This window comes from Camarhynchus parvulus, chromosome 6 (genome assembly GCF_901933205.1).
Source record: "Camarhynchus parvulus chromosome 6, STF_HiC, whole genome shotgun sequence".
Lineage (NCBI taxonomy): Eukaryota > Metazoa > Chordata > Aves > Passeriformes > Thraupidae > Camarhynchus > Camarhynchus parvulus.
Window position 1 is genome coordinate 6,337,057 of NC_044576.1, and position 14,858 is coordinate 6,351,914.

A 14,858-nucleotide genomic window follows, 5' to 3' on the forward strand; every position below is an offset into this window, starting at 1 on the left:
TTTTATAGCCCAATCATAAGAGAAAATGCCTGCAATGGGTTTAAATCCCCCTTTAAATCCAAGTAATCTAAACTAGAAGGCTAATAGCTACCCTAGTATTTTGCCTTTCCTCAAGAGAAAATACTTTTCTGCATTCAGAAAAACACTCTTAAAACTCCCACTTTGCTGTGTTACACTTTTCCTACAGAAAAGTCAGAAAACTCCCAGCAAATCCACGTATGGATCAGCCATGACCTTACTCAATTTTTATGCCCATCTGCCAAAAATCCCTCCACCTCCATTTGGGGCAGAAAATGGGCTGAAGGGCTAGAGCTGCAGTACAGTGGATGAGCATATACTACAGGAGTAACTCACTCATTTTCCATCTCCTTGCCTCTGCCACTGATGGATGGTTGAACAGCTTGAGAACCATTCTGTCCATCATGTACTGCAAACAGGGGTATGTCAGTGCAGCCACTGCCTTAACCACAGCACTCCAGTGGAAATGGGCTGTACACACAGCTATACAGTCAGAATTTCATACAGGGGCATTACTGGTGCTAGCAGACTCGGTATTTTTCTCAAATAAATAACGAATGTACAGCCATTTGCATCTCTTTCTGTGTCTCTGTTTAAAAGCTGAGACCTGCCACAAAACCTTTTCATGTACATACTGGACTTTTGCTGATTTTGAAGTACAATGTTTTTATGACTCCTATATGATCAGAACCTTAATTCTCTAAGTACAAAACTTTAAATCACTTCAGTACACAATAACTGTCAAGGCTATACAAATACTTAAGAGTAACAGAGTCAAGATAAGATCTAAATAAGATAAATAAGATCTACAATTTTATTCAGATGGAATCTAAAAGTAGCTTTTAAAAGCAAAACAAGATTATTGCCCATGCATCACTCTGTTTTCTTTTATCACGTCAAACAAAACCCAAAAGGAATATTTTCAGCACAATCTTATATTTTTATAAACTTCCAGTCCAAATTTCATTTTTGGGCTTTCACATGTGAGGCCAGATCTTTACTGCTCCTTGCATATTGTCTCTTCTTTTTTTGGGATTTAAAGTTTGGTGTTTGCATTATGTTGGCACAGTAGGAAAGTATCCAGTAAAATAAGAGCAAAATACTAATAGTAGAAGTAGTGTAAATATAATAATAATAATTTTTAAATTGTTGATGTTGTTGTTCTTATTGTTGCTGTTATTTTATCAGTCATTTTTTCACTATATTAGATTAATGAAATAAAAAATAGATTCTGTAGAAATAAATACCTGGAAAACAAGAAATCAATGATTGCTTTGCCTTGGTCAATGCTGAATAAATTCACGTCACCTCCTTCTTCTGACTCAGTTTCTCTTATTCCAGTCACTGCTCTTTCAAGTTCTTTTACATTGTCTCCCAAGGTCATACGTCTGACTGCAAAGTAATCCCAAAGAACAAAACCATGTATAAACATGACAAGGTGGGATGGGGGTTTTTGGTCCATTTTAATTACAAGACTTCTTAAAGTTTTAGTTATGACTACCACTTAAAAGCCAACAGCAGTCAAATGCTTCTATTGCCATTATTCTCATCCCTAAAGTGTCCATTAAAATTCCACTACAAAACCACCACGCTGCCTTCACAATGGAAGGATCATCATAATGGGTGTTCAAGATACTACAGCTTCACCTCTTACCTGTACTGAGAGAACCACAGGCAGAATAATATGCAAATTTGAGAGGCAGAGTATGTTTTTCTTTAAAGTAGCCTACTTCTTATGAATTGTAAAAGATTATTCTTCTGACCATGCCCCTTGCAACATAAGCCATTAATACAGGAACAGATATTAAAAAGGGTGAAGAATATTTTAAAGTGCTTACAGTCATAATAGATTAAACATGAATATGCATAAGACCCTGCATGTATCATCAAACTTGGAGATATTTTTATATCCTTCCAAACCAGATAATTACTTTACATTTTTACCCTGGAAATCAAAACCAAGTGCCACAACAGGTTGGAATTAGAATTTAAATTCTGTTTGATAACTGTCCTTACAAAGAGGACAATCTGAAATGTATCAGTGCTTGCTGAACCCATAAAAAGAAAGGATCCATCTTTATGATTTGCACACAGTGTCTGCCATCGCCAGTACCATGGGAAGTTAAAAAAAAAGCTTCAAATACAATTTTTTTCTTTTATGTCTAAAAAAATCTACAGAAAAAAATGGGGAAATATCCACCATTGGTGAAATAGATTTATTTTCCTCATTGTTTTATGTCTCTACTGATACACTCCTTGGGTTTTTTGTACAGAAAACAAATTAAAATACTTAGAAGACTTCTTTTCTTTTATAGTTTTGCCCTTTAGTGGTACGGTAATCAAAGGCTTGAAAATTCTACCTCACTTTTCAGTAAGAGAGGCAGTACAATATAAATAACCATATGGGAAGGGACAAGAAAGAAACACAGAGAATGCAAAGGAAACAGAAGCCACAGGAAATAAGGAAAAGCAATAGAACCAGAAATATCATCGTTTGTAGGGAAGTGAAGGCACATAACAGGATCACCCAGGCCCTGAGTCTGTTGCAAACTCATCCAAATTTTCTTTCCTCTGCACACCTGATTTTTAGTCCCAACCACCTGTCTCAGGAAGACTTATGCAGCACTTCTGTGAGGTAAGGAGTACTTTACTCCCAACTGATAGAAGAGAATCAAATAATGTAACTCATTCTGACTCCCAATCAAGCAAGGCCTCCAGTTTTCCTTGCTGCTTTACCTGCCTTAAATGCATTTCCACTACCCTCCTTCTCTAAATCCATTCTTCCTGCTTAATGCTACTCTTGCTACTACGCCCAAGTCAGTTTAATTCTCCAGGCTGACTGGGTCCAGTGCAGGGAAAGGAAAAGAAAGAGTCATCAATATAGAAGACATTAGAATTTTGCTTTTAGTTGAAATGTTTGGTAATTACAAGAAAATTCATCTCAGCCCTGGGCTGTGAAGCAAATATAAGAAGTTTCCTGCAAGCATTTAAAAACTACATTTTCTTTCTCTAAAAACCATGTATATCTTAGCCAAATCTTAATGGATTTTCACAGGACAACAAAAAACAAATTCACAATATTTGCTTGCCAAATCTTTTTCTTTACTTCAAAGCACCAGGGCATTTGACCTCTTAAAAAAAAAGACTCAAAATACTGGGGTTTTTTTTCCCCACAGCCTCTGTCTGCAAGCCCACTGAACTGTTTCACTTGCAATTTTATATATAAAAATTCACCAAAAGAAGACAGGGCCATGGAAAATTTCTTAAGCTTAAAGAGTTAAAAGTTTGGCAAAGCTTAATGTAACTAAGATGACATTCCTGAAAAACATCAGTCAGTTTTAATAAGTGGTTGTGCTACCAGCCTGTTGTGTACACACGTATTACATGGTCTCATAAAGCTGATTTCTGACAAGTTTCCATTCTGCTCCATTGTTATAGTAATATAGTTAGCATATGTTAAGATACTCTCTTATTGGAGACAGGAAGGACAACTGGAATTCTAATGATCATAAAGCATGTACATATTCTGTCAAAATTCCAAGTCAGAAAGGCCCGTGAACTAAATTACAGTGAACAAGTATAATAACTGTTATGAGTTTGATTTTAAAATATTTGCCTTCTCTTTTGAATGAAACTGCTGAGTTCTTTCACTCTTCCTCTGGGATGGACTTTTCTGAACATAATCACCTTCAAAGTGAATATTAAACAAGCATTAGAATCTCTGACAAAGAAGGATTTAGAGGACAGTGCTACCATTTTTTTCTGGCTATTTCATTCCCACTAGACCAAGCGTCATGCTTTGTGGCAGATTTCCTCATAGCCACAGGAGCTACAGTCCTTTCATTGTCATTTTTCATCTTCAGCAGCAATGCCAGTTTACTCCCCTCACCAGTCCTTAGTTAACATAGATTCTGTGCCAGAAGTGCACCACTTGCCATAGAGGAAGCTGAGAGTTGACCTCTGAGGATAAAGAGAAGTAATTCACCTGCTGTAATGCTACAGGATGTACTGAATATCTCAAACAGCAGAGAAATGTGCCCAAGGCTACAGTGAGTCAGTCACTGAGAAAGCTGGAATTGGAATTTAGGAGCTCCTTGCTCTCACTCAACTGTAATTATTATTTATTTTACCATAGCAAAGAAAAGGTCTCTTCAGGACTTGGGCCATTTGTACAACGTATTGTACAAAGAAGGAGGAATATTCTACTCAAAAGACTTGAGATCTGCCAGTAAGAATTATTTTCAGGCACAAGGTCTAACATAGCAACATTCAAGAGGAAAATAAATAATTTCACAATTACATGTAATTAAATATCACTTTATTAAAATGGGAAACATTCTTGCTTTCCACTTCAGATATTTATTTTACAATTCTTAATTATACTTACTGCTGAGGTTCTCCAAGGCAAAATTTAATAGACCCATGAATCCTGAGATCTGGATAAGACTGAACTTCATCTCTTTAGCCCACCAAAATCCTGCAGTATAATAATCGAATAAAATAGTTTCTTTCAAAGATGTCTTTAGCTGTGTAAGATTCAGAAATTCTGCCATCTTCCTAAAAAAGTTGCAGAGTAAAATCATGAAATTAAAAAAATAAATTACAGATTCCAAAGTCTTACTTGGTCTGCATGCAATTATATCCATAATATTTGTTTAGTTGCTATATTATTCATTTGTGCATATGTACATAATTTCTTGAATTTAGCTACATCAATTCCTAGATTGCATTTATGACCAGAGGACATATCAAAAAGTAAACAATTACGTGCAGGTTTCACCAAAAACTATTGAAGTGTTAAGATAGGACTGACAAAAGAACAAAAATCAGAGCATTACAAAACCAAAGAGAAATACATTGAAAATTCCAGAGGAAAAAAGTGTTTCATCAGGAATTGGTTTGTGGGATGAAATTACACAATTAGTCTCCACTTTCCACTATCATGCTTTCATTCTGATTTAGATAGCTTTACAGTAGTAATAAGGTCTTGTTTACATTTCAAGATTATTTTTCATGTGGCCTCTGATGAAAAATTACATTTGAAAATTAATGCAAATAATGTAATACATAATTACTGAAAGTAGCTAACATATTTAGAAGCTTAAATTGCACTTCCATAATGGTCAAAACATTTAAAAAGAACCTTATCCCATTTTACTGGCGCACCATGAAAATTTTTCCACTCACTTTAACTTGCAAAATTTATGAAAAAATACACTCCCTTGTAGGAGGCCATACTGTTGCTGACACATTTATGTCTACTCTATCCAAACACAGAATTAGTTACATCTTTTATAATAAGTGTGTGCTTTTTTCCACATGAAGAGAGGGGACTGGGGCTAGGACTTCGTTTCAATTCTTCCAGTGTAACTTTGGCCATGTCTCAGGTAGTTAAGTTTTACATTAAAGCAATCCTTGGCTTCTTAACTACAGCTGAGGACACAGGTGCCAGTGATCAGAGTTTCTACTCTCCTGTGAAAAAGCAAGGTCTTCCCAAGCCCTGCTGCCCTCTCATTCCTTCCTAAGAAGGACATTAATCCCAGACCTACTGACTGCAGCCATTAGAGTTTCAGGGCTTTACCCGACACAGTACAGATATGCTGTCAAAAGAGATGAGTTTCTTTCTTTAATTAAAGCCTCAATAGCTAACAGAGTAAAGCATATAATCCAATCAGTTTTGTTTAAAACATGTATTCCTTTGTTCTGCATGACAAATTTGTACGGCTGCACACATGCAAGTCGGTTAAAAACACTTAACTTGTGTCCTGGAATAGAAGTGGAACACGGCCAGCTGAACTTTCCAAGGTTTGAAACAGTCCATATCCTCTCTCTCTGAAGCTTCTGCCAACTCTGTGTTTTCATAATCAGAGCTTCTCAGGGATTTAGATTTTCTCTGATTCTGCTAACAATGCCAGTGCTCATCTTTCCAATATTCTGTAAGGCATGTCACTGACAACAGTATCTGTACATGCTTGTGAAATGATGGGGCAGTTTGATTCCATAGTTACCCTCCCTGCTTTTTCTTTCGTCATAGGGTTCAAGTCTTACCAAGATGGACATCAGTACAAAACTTCCTGGTCAAAACTCTCAGACTCAGTCAGACCTATTCTGATTTTCTAATCCTAGCTGCGGCCTTCAAACTGCTCTTGTAAATAGACACAATGCACTGTGGTAAAGAAAATTTTAATGCTGCAGTTAAACTGCTTCGTGTGCATAAAATACCCTGTAACTATGCTCCTTCCAGTCAGATGCAGTATATACTTTACAATCCCCTTGTACAGCATGTATATATAAATACATATGTGATCAGCTGAGACTAAAAGAGCATATGATCTTTCAGTGCTTTTCTTTTTCATCTTGATGAGAAAGTTGCACAAAGAATTGCGCACATTAAGCGCATTTTGGACTCCATGAGTTGTACACTTCAGTCTCCTCTAAACTTAAAGAGGCCTATTGTGCAAGAGAAAACAGGAAAGGAAAGAATTTTTTCTATTATTATTTGATGGTGGCAAATTTTCTTTCCAGTTTTTTTTTTTTTTTTAATCCTAGAAAAACCTTTTCTCCCTAGAATAGTGACAAATAGGAAGAACAGAATATGTTTCAGGAATATTTTAATCTCTATTAAATTGTTACCTATTCAGAGGAACAAAGCTGGATTTTATACACCCCCCACCTCTTCCTTCCCAAACTAGACCAGCAGCCCAGCCCTTTGGCTTTCAATTCCCTAAGAACCTACTAGCAGACACAAACGCTCCTAAATAATTCCTGCACTTCTGAAGTCCCATCTTTCAAATATAAATCTGGAGTCTCAGGTTGAACTCGTGGCCTCCGAAATTTAGCTGCTATTAAACACTAATAACAAGGGAGAGTGTTGGGACAGGAAAGACAAAGGCAGCCTGACATCAGAAGTCTTTGGCTGCCTCCTATTTCCCCAGAACACCATAATGGCGACCTGCTAATGCCTTCTTAAGCTTTCCATCCCTTGCTGAACTTTCAAGACCTTTCTGATTCTTTGGTAACTCATGTTACAGTACAGAATCTTGAATGTTTTAGCAAAAAAAGTTACCCAGTGAGACTTACCAAAAAAAGCTCAGTATCAGCCTGTTTTTATTTTGTGTTTTGTTTACAGTGTATTTAAAGCTATTGTAAATTCAGAAACCACGACAAGGTGAAATTCAAGTGGAAAAAAAGGAGTCTAAGCAAAATTAAAAGATATAGGAAAAACAGTAAACCAGGCTGGATCCGAGATCAAAAGTGTTTCTGCCATCTTTTGTGAATAATATTAAATATCAATGATTTAACTGAACAATTAAAGACTAATAACATAACCATCACAAAAGAAATCTAACAGTCTGCAATTTTTATTTCATTATTATATGGGTTCCAGCATTGCTGTCACTGCTACTTACTTTTCAACTCCTTCCAGATCTTCTTCTGACAAGGCAGTTATTTGGGAAAGAGAAAGAAATGTCCTATTGATAATCTTTGCTCCACCTAAATCACCCTGATCTCGGACTTCTTCCTGATCGGGGACTTCATCCTGATCTCGGACTTCATCCTGCATACATGTACATAGGAATGTAATTTAAAAAATGTTTATTTTATTATGTCAGTAACTTATCTAAATAACATTTTTATATTGAGGAGGTATGCAAGGGATTAATTCAACAAATGCCAAAAATGCAAGACAGCTGTAATTATACAGCAGTAACACAATACCTTAACATATTCTCACTAGAGAAAAGCTGGGCAGATACATGGAACATAGTATTTTTGTCATAAATTCATATGGGAACACAATGACATATTATGTGCAGCACAAGATTAAATTAATTTGCAAGTAAAAACAACAGAGATTTAAAGGTGCAAAAGAATCCATGAATCTAAATTTGACCAACATGATACTGTATTGCACAATAATTAAATTTTAAAATTAACTTTCTCCTAAACATACTATGAGAATACACGAAAATTACTATGTTATTTGCTCTCCACCATGTACTTGATTGCATTTTCAAATTTACTGTCTACACTCTCTCCTTCCCCTAACCAAACAGAAGTCCAAGATGTTTGCTGCAACAGAATAATAAGGATCTGACACTACTGTCCCTAGGAAGGACGGACACTTCTTAGGGAATAACAAACTGAGCATGAACTAACAATGCAATGGGCTTCGAAAAAAATAGGAATATTTGATGATATTTTGTGTTGTCATTGACAAAAAAATAAATTTCAGTAAGAAATCTATGAAATGCAAAAAACAGTGGAAAAAAAATCCCCTTGAACTGTTTCACAATAGAATATGTAGATGACAAAGTGAGGTGTGAGATGAAGCAGCCCCTTCAGAGAGGCGCACTGCAGGGGAAAAAGGGACAACGGTCATGGACCGTGCTCCAGTTGAAGGGGATCCACAATGCGGCAGCATAAAGAAAAATACTGCAGTATGAAAATATTTCAGTATCTAGAATAGATAACCCAGAAAGGCAGAGGAATCTCCATCCTTGCAGGCCCTTCAAGACCAAACTGGACAAAGCCCTGCTGGGCACTGGGTGCTGGCCCAGCTCTGATCAAGCAGCTGAACCAGCCCCAAAATGCCTCCCAGCCTTCTGCTGGGAGTCTGCCTGGCCTGACCACACAAAACCCCTGGCACAATTTGCTTGCAGCAGATACACTTGTACACCTGCAGGATCTGGAGTTTAGAGAAGTGCAGCAAGGCAAAGCCTGCAGAATCCTGCTCCCAGCTCATACAAGGAGAGCAAGGGAGAATTCCTGACACACACGGAGTTTTGAGCCTGACCAGCACTGCTCTGAGCTGATACCAACTCACTCCAGCGCTGGTCAAGGAGAGCCCCCAAATAAAGCTACACTACTCCCCCTGCTGCTGCTGAGCTACAAGATGCACTGAAATCCTGGGACTAGCTGAAGAACCACCACAGACAGGAGGGACAAAACAAGACTGAGAGCAACGAAGAACACTCATTCAGTGGACAGACTATTTTCTCCCTTTTAATTAAGTACTTGAGTACTTTCACATCTACTTCAATAAGAAAAATTATTGTTCCCAACTGTAAACAAGTCAGTCTCAGATACACTATCTCATAAGAACAGGAATGAAATAAATGAAGGCTTCCTTCACATAGTTAAAAGCATGATGTTAGCTTGCTTTTATTAGCAGTAATTTAAACAGCATAAAAAAATACTCCTACAGTCAGTAATGCTGCTATAATTGAAGATGCAGGGAAAAAACAATAGCACTACCTGCTAATATACAATTATTGAAAGACATATTTCAGTAAGAACAAAAAATATAAACGCTTTCCTGCAGTGGTGTTAGAAACCTGTTGAACATGAGATTCTTTAGAAGCCATGGGGGCAGAATTAAATGAGTAACTGATATTAATGCTTTGGAAACTGAATAAATGCTCCTCCCTCACTTTCTCTTAGGATGTTCAATACATAGAATAGTTTAGTATTTACAGTGACCACCACTATATAAATTACACATGACTCGTCATCCAGTCAACATCTTACTGGGCATAACTGTTAGTAAGGCAAAACACTAACATTTTACAAGCTGCAGTTTAAACTGAAGAGATTGGCAGCTACTGTAACTAACTCAGCGTTGCAGATAAGGCTCCCTAATCTGCACATCAAACCACAACAGTTTACAGGGCAAGGTGAATGCTTCCCAAGATCCAATTCATCACCTGGAGGCTGGAACAACATTCCCAGCAGCAACATTCCCACCAATGTATTACTGGTTTTGGTAATGCTTATGATAAGGATGGGGTTTGGGCACCACTGTCCACTATAGCAAGCACAGGTATCAGATAAGAAGAAATACTGTCACAAATGACAGATGAGGAACTATGGGACAGAAAGCACATGATTTAAATTTTTAAAAAATCAGTAATGTTTCTGTAGTTTAAGAAAGTACTGAAGGTCCATAAATCATTTAAACAATTCTGTGTTTATAGACAGTTTCTGTTTGGGCTGAACCTACACACACACACACACCTGACTAAAAGCTTACAATTATTTTGATTGATTACTTTTGTCTCTATAACCACTACTAAAAGTGCCGTGAGATTATTTTTATATGTGTTCACCGGTGTCAAAGAATTTACTGTTCATTTTAGTATTAACTGCAGTGACTGACTGAGGTAATCCAAGGTGAGTTAATTCTAGTAATGCTGTCTTCATGTGTCAGGAAAAAAACTCCTGAAACCAATCCTACCAATGCCCACTCCCAGCAGCAGACTGCCTGTTTAAATACAGAAGAGAATTATCTGTTACGGTTTCATTTTCCTTTGAAGGATTTTTAGCTGTTCTGAATGCACAATATGTTTCTGGCTGTTCAATACATTACTCCAAATACTGTGGGCATCCCTTGTTAACATTAGCATCAAATCAAAATACCAAATCAGACAGTCTAAAACAAAAAAGTAAAATCTTTCTAAATCTCTCAGTCTCTCTTCACTATCATGAAGCAGGAAATAGCAGCAGCAGACTGATAAAGTTAAACAACAAATTGCAAAAAACCTCTGTGTTTACAGGGGTGAGAAAGAACTCTCAAAACCTCAAACCTGCACTGAGTCACCCCTGGCTAGGAAAAATGTCCCACTACCTGCAGTTTTGGTGTGGGCCTTTCCAGAGTGGCCAAATCCTGAAACACAGCAATTGAAAGGAGCACCAGCATTCCTCAAGAAAAATAAGCCTGTCCTTTGGGATGAGCCTTCTGCAGTGGCTGAAGACAGCATTTGCATTTGTTTGACAATACACCACCACGCTTTGCAAAATGGCTTCCAAACACATAATACACAAGGAACAGCAAATACAAGTGTAGCAAATACTAAAAGCATAAGGAACCCATGATCCTGCTGTCCTCACCCTACCAGGGAAATCAGACTGGACTCAACTTTCCAGTAGCTCATGAAAAGGAAGCTCAGCTGCTCTGCCTGGGCTGACAGCAGAGCAGATGCACCCTGGAAGAGCGTTGCATATCAGTTACAACTTTAATCAAAATGGGAATGGAAAAAACCCAACCAAACTACACCAGCAACACAGGCTGTTATTTGTATTATTATACACATTTTGTTATCAAGCTGTCAAATGCTTCAGTAGCAGCAGAAAATCCTGAAGCTTTCTACGCAAATAGTTAAGGCAGAAACAGAAACACATTCACTGTTCCTGTTTGTTTTTAAAAGGCCCCACTTGTCCACTCCCACAATGGGAAGTTAAGATCAATAGTTGTTATTTTCAGTCATAAACATTTGTCATCAAACAAATGAGGAAATAAAAATAGCAGCACTCATTTCAACTACCTTCAAAAGGGAAATATGCAGATATGTCAAATGCAAAACACAAAAGCTATAGGCAAAGAAAGCTTTCAAGGAACACTATAAACATGATAGTATCCTTTTAATAACAAAATATGTTTCAAAAATGTCACAGTCCATATATCATGATTTATGGTTGACCAAATGTATGATGACAATAAATTTTACTGATGTTTTCACAGCTGCAGACCACTTATGAGAAAAATGTGGTTAAAAATAAAGCAGCAGCAAGACTTGATAAGATCAGTATTCAGATTTTCTAACAGACCTTCTACTGAAAGTCATTACAAGCTGTAACAACTATAAAAATATTCAATTTAAATAAAAGGAATTGTCTCAAAATGTAAGAAATTATATAAAGAAACAGCACCAGAATAGTGTTTCCTACGCCTTATATATGGACCATGCTAAGCTACCTTCAGCCAAAACTAGACACTGTAGAATGTGATTCATAAAAACACAATTCCACATGGTTTCCGATAAAAATAAATCATAAAGGATAGACAGAAATATCAAAAAGGTAAGCTACTGTGTGTAGAACAAACTTCAATACATGAGGAACAGAAAACATGTGGAAAAAACAAAGTTCACTGAATTCCTCTGAAGATTCTTTCTATAAAGCCATGAAGTAAAATCTACAAAAATTTCAATGGTACATTTCAACCAGATGTACCATATATTTTTGACAGCCTGTCGTGTCCCATAGAGCACACCCTGTATCCTTTTCCTGTGATCTGACTGCATTACCCCAGTGTTACGCTGCTCCAATTGCCAAAATATTTACGGAGAGCACTGTGAAAGATGCATATATTTTTCATGAAGCATTTAGAATACTTAGCAACACATTTCACTTGGAAGAGGGTTTATTTATTTAAGGAAACCTAAATGGTAAGCTTTGTACTGACAAAGACACAACCATGACACGGCTGAGGGCACTTAATCACTCCCACAACAGTCACAGTGACTTCTTGGCCAGTGGAGACAACAAAGCAGTTCAAGCAGAAGAAAATTATCTTATAGTAGCTAGAACTACATAGACAGGCTTGAGGGAGAAATTCTGAGTTGATGCAATACCTCATACATTCTTGGGAGGAATGAATTTTATATCTCTTGACAAGCAGCATGAAATGAGTTGCCTGTCAGAAACCACACCTCTGTCAAGCAAATCAAAAAAGGAAACAGGAAAAAAACAGGGAGGAGGCCAAAGACAAGCAAATAAAGCAAGTATTAATGCAAACACTGTGGATTTATAAAATCCTCCAGAGCACTTCAGCTACCTAAAGCAATGAAAGGTGAGAAACACAACTGTGATATTGCTGGAAGGAAAGTGTAAGCTTGCTTCTACTGCCCCAGTACTCTTTAAAAGGAAACCACAAGCCTTTTCCTCAACAACCAAAAATTAGGAGACTCCTGCCACCACAAAAAAGCCCACTATGGTGGTTTGACCCAGGCTGGATGCCCAGGAGCGGACCACAGCCTCTCTGCCAGCCCCTTCCTCAGCTGAACAGGGGAGAGGAAACATAACAAAAGGCTTGTGGTGAGGACAGGGAAAGGTCACTGACCAATTACTGTCATGAGCAAAATGGTCTTGGTTTGGACAGAAAAATAATCGGTTACCAATGAAATCAGAGTAGAATAATGCAAAATAAAAGCTACATTTCAAAACACCCCTCCTCTCTTGCCAGGCTGAACTTCACCCCAGTTTTCTCTGCCACCTCCCCCCAGGAGTACAGGGGGATGGCGTAGAGGGCTTGCAGTCATTTCATCACGTGTTGCATCTGATCCTGCCACCTCCTCATGGGGAAGACTCTAACTCTGCTCCAGCATGGAGTGCCCCCCACCAGGGAGTCTTCCATGAACTGCTCCAACATGGGTGTCTCCCCCACCATGACCTCCATGGGCCCCAGCTGTGTCACCATGGGCTGCAGGGGAATCTCATCTGGCACCTGGAGCACCTCCTGCCTCTCCTTCTCTGCTAGCCTTGGTGTTTACAGGACTGTCACTCTCCTATATCCTCATCCCCCTCTTCCAGCTGCTGTTGTATGGCTTCCTTCCTCCCCCTCCTAAATCTGTTCTCCCAGATCTCTGTCTCTGGTGAGGTCAGCCTTGGCCGGCCGTGGGTGTGCTCTGGAGCCGGCTGGCATTGGCTCTAGTGGACAAGGGAAAGCTTCCAGCAGCTTCTCACCGAAACCACTCCTGTAGCTCCCTACGACCGAAGCCACAAAAAGCCAATGTACTAAATAACCATACATTTAAAAAAGAGGGTCCATAACCGAGTGAAAGCTGGCAAGGGAATGGGAGGTCAGAGGTGGAGCAGGCACACACCAGCAGCAGCTCCGGGTGAGGGACAGACCTGGCTGGGCTGTGCTAGCCCAGGCTCCGCAGTCTCTGCTGGAGGAGCTGCCAGGGCAGGCCCCGTCTCTCCACTGAACTGACTGGGTGACGACAGTGACATTGGAAACGGACATTGACGACGGGTGTATTTTTATATGTACATATACATATTTACATACACACACAGCTTTTTTAACGCCACACCCTTTTCTACACAAAATCACAGAATCGTAAGGGTTGGTAGGGACCTGTGGAGGTAATACAGTACATCGCCCAGCCGAGATAAGGTCACCCAGAGCAAGTGACAAAGGAATGCGTCCAGACGGGTTTGCAATGTCTTCAAATGCCTCTCCAGAGATGGAGACTCCACAATCTCCTTGGGCAGCCCGTTCCAGTGCTCTGCCACCCTCCATATGAAGAAGTTCTTCCTCATATTGAGGTGGAAATTTCTGTGTTGTGGTTTATGGCGGTTGCGCCTCCTGTTACCGGGCACCACTGAAAAGAGACTGGCACCATCCTCCTAACCTTTGAGACATTTAAATATATTGATAAGACCCCTCTCAATCTCCTCCAGACTAAACAAGCCCAGCTGCGGCAGTCTCTCGTCACAAACGAGATGCTCCAGACCCCTCACCATCCTTGCGGCCCTTGGCGCAGCTCAGCACGGACAATTTACCACAAACCGCTCCCATCCCGGCGGTACCTGCACGCCCTCCGCCATGGCCGCCAGGCCCGCCCCTCACGGCGCCCCGCCCGCGCTCCCCTCAGAGCCCGGCCCGCCCCTCACGGCCTCGCTGCCGCCGCGGCCCGGCCCAGCGCCTGCTGCTTCTATTTCATAAACTCGGAACAGTAGTGCACTAAAACTACATCGAAACATTTTCTCTGTCAGCTTTGTATTGCACGCAGCAGCAGTAATTCAGAGTAATAGTAATTACCCGCAATATCAAATAAAATGCAAGCATTTCGTAGGTGAACAGTAAAAAGAACAAGGAGTGTAATAACTTACTTTGCAAAGTTTATGGATGTGCTGAGGGAGCTGGTATGACAAAACAACTTCCTTGCAGTGCCCCACATAAAGCAAAGGCCTCCCGGGATTTTCTGCAGCTGTTTCAGGCTGTGCCACTGCTTTGGAGCAGTTTGCCACCTTCAGAAGATTGTCATCCTCAG

The 14,858-nt window shown here is 39.3% G+C and overlaps 1 protein-coding gene across 2 annotated transcripts in view; it reads right to left on the reverse strand.

Moving 5' to 3' along the window:
- The window catches only part of CABCOCO1 (ciliary associated calcium binding coiled-coil 1), a 50,339-nt gene extending 35,926 nt beyond the window's left edge, over window positions 1-14,413 (reverse strand). Inside the window, exons 1-4 of one of the 2 annotated variants that reach the window (XM_030951460.1) lie at window positions 14,395-14,413; window positions 7,428-7,576; window positions 4,406-4,575; window positions 1,266-1,410 (exon numbers count right to left, since the gene is read on the reverse strand). In XM_030951460.1, the coding sequence (XP_030807320.1) occupies window positions 1,266-1,410; window positions 4,406-4,575; window positions 7,428-7,576; window positions 14,395-14,412 (482 nt within the window). In that variant the 5' untranslated portion in view covers window position 14,413. Of the gene's footprint in view, window positions 1-1,265; window positions 1,411-4,405; window positions 4,576-7,427; window positions 7,577-14,325 lie in introns of both variants that reach the window. The other variant, XM_030951461.1, reaches the window with a different exon arrangement.
- Window positions 14,414-14,858: the final 445 nt, after the last annotated feature.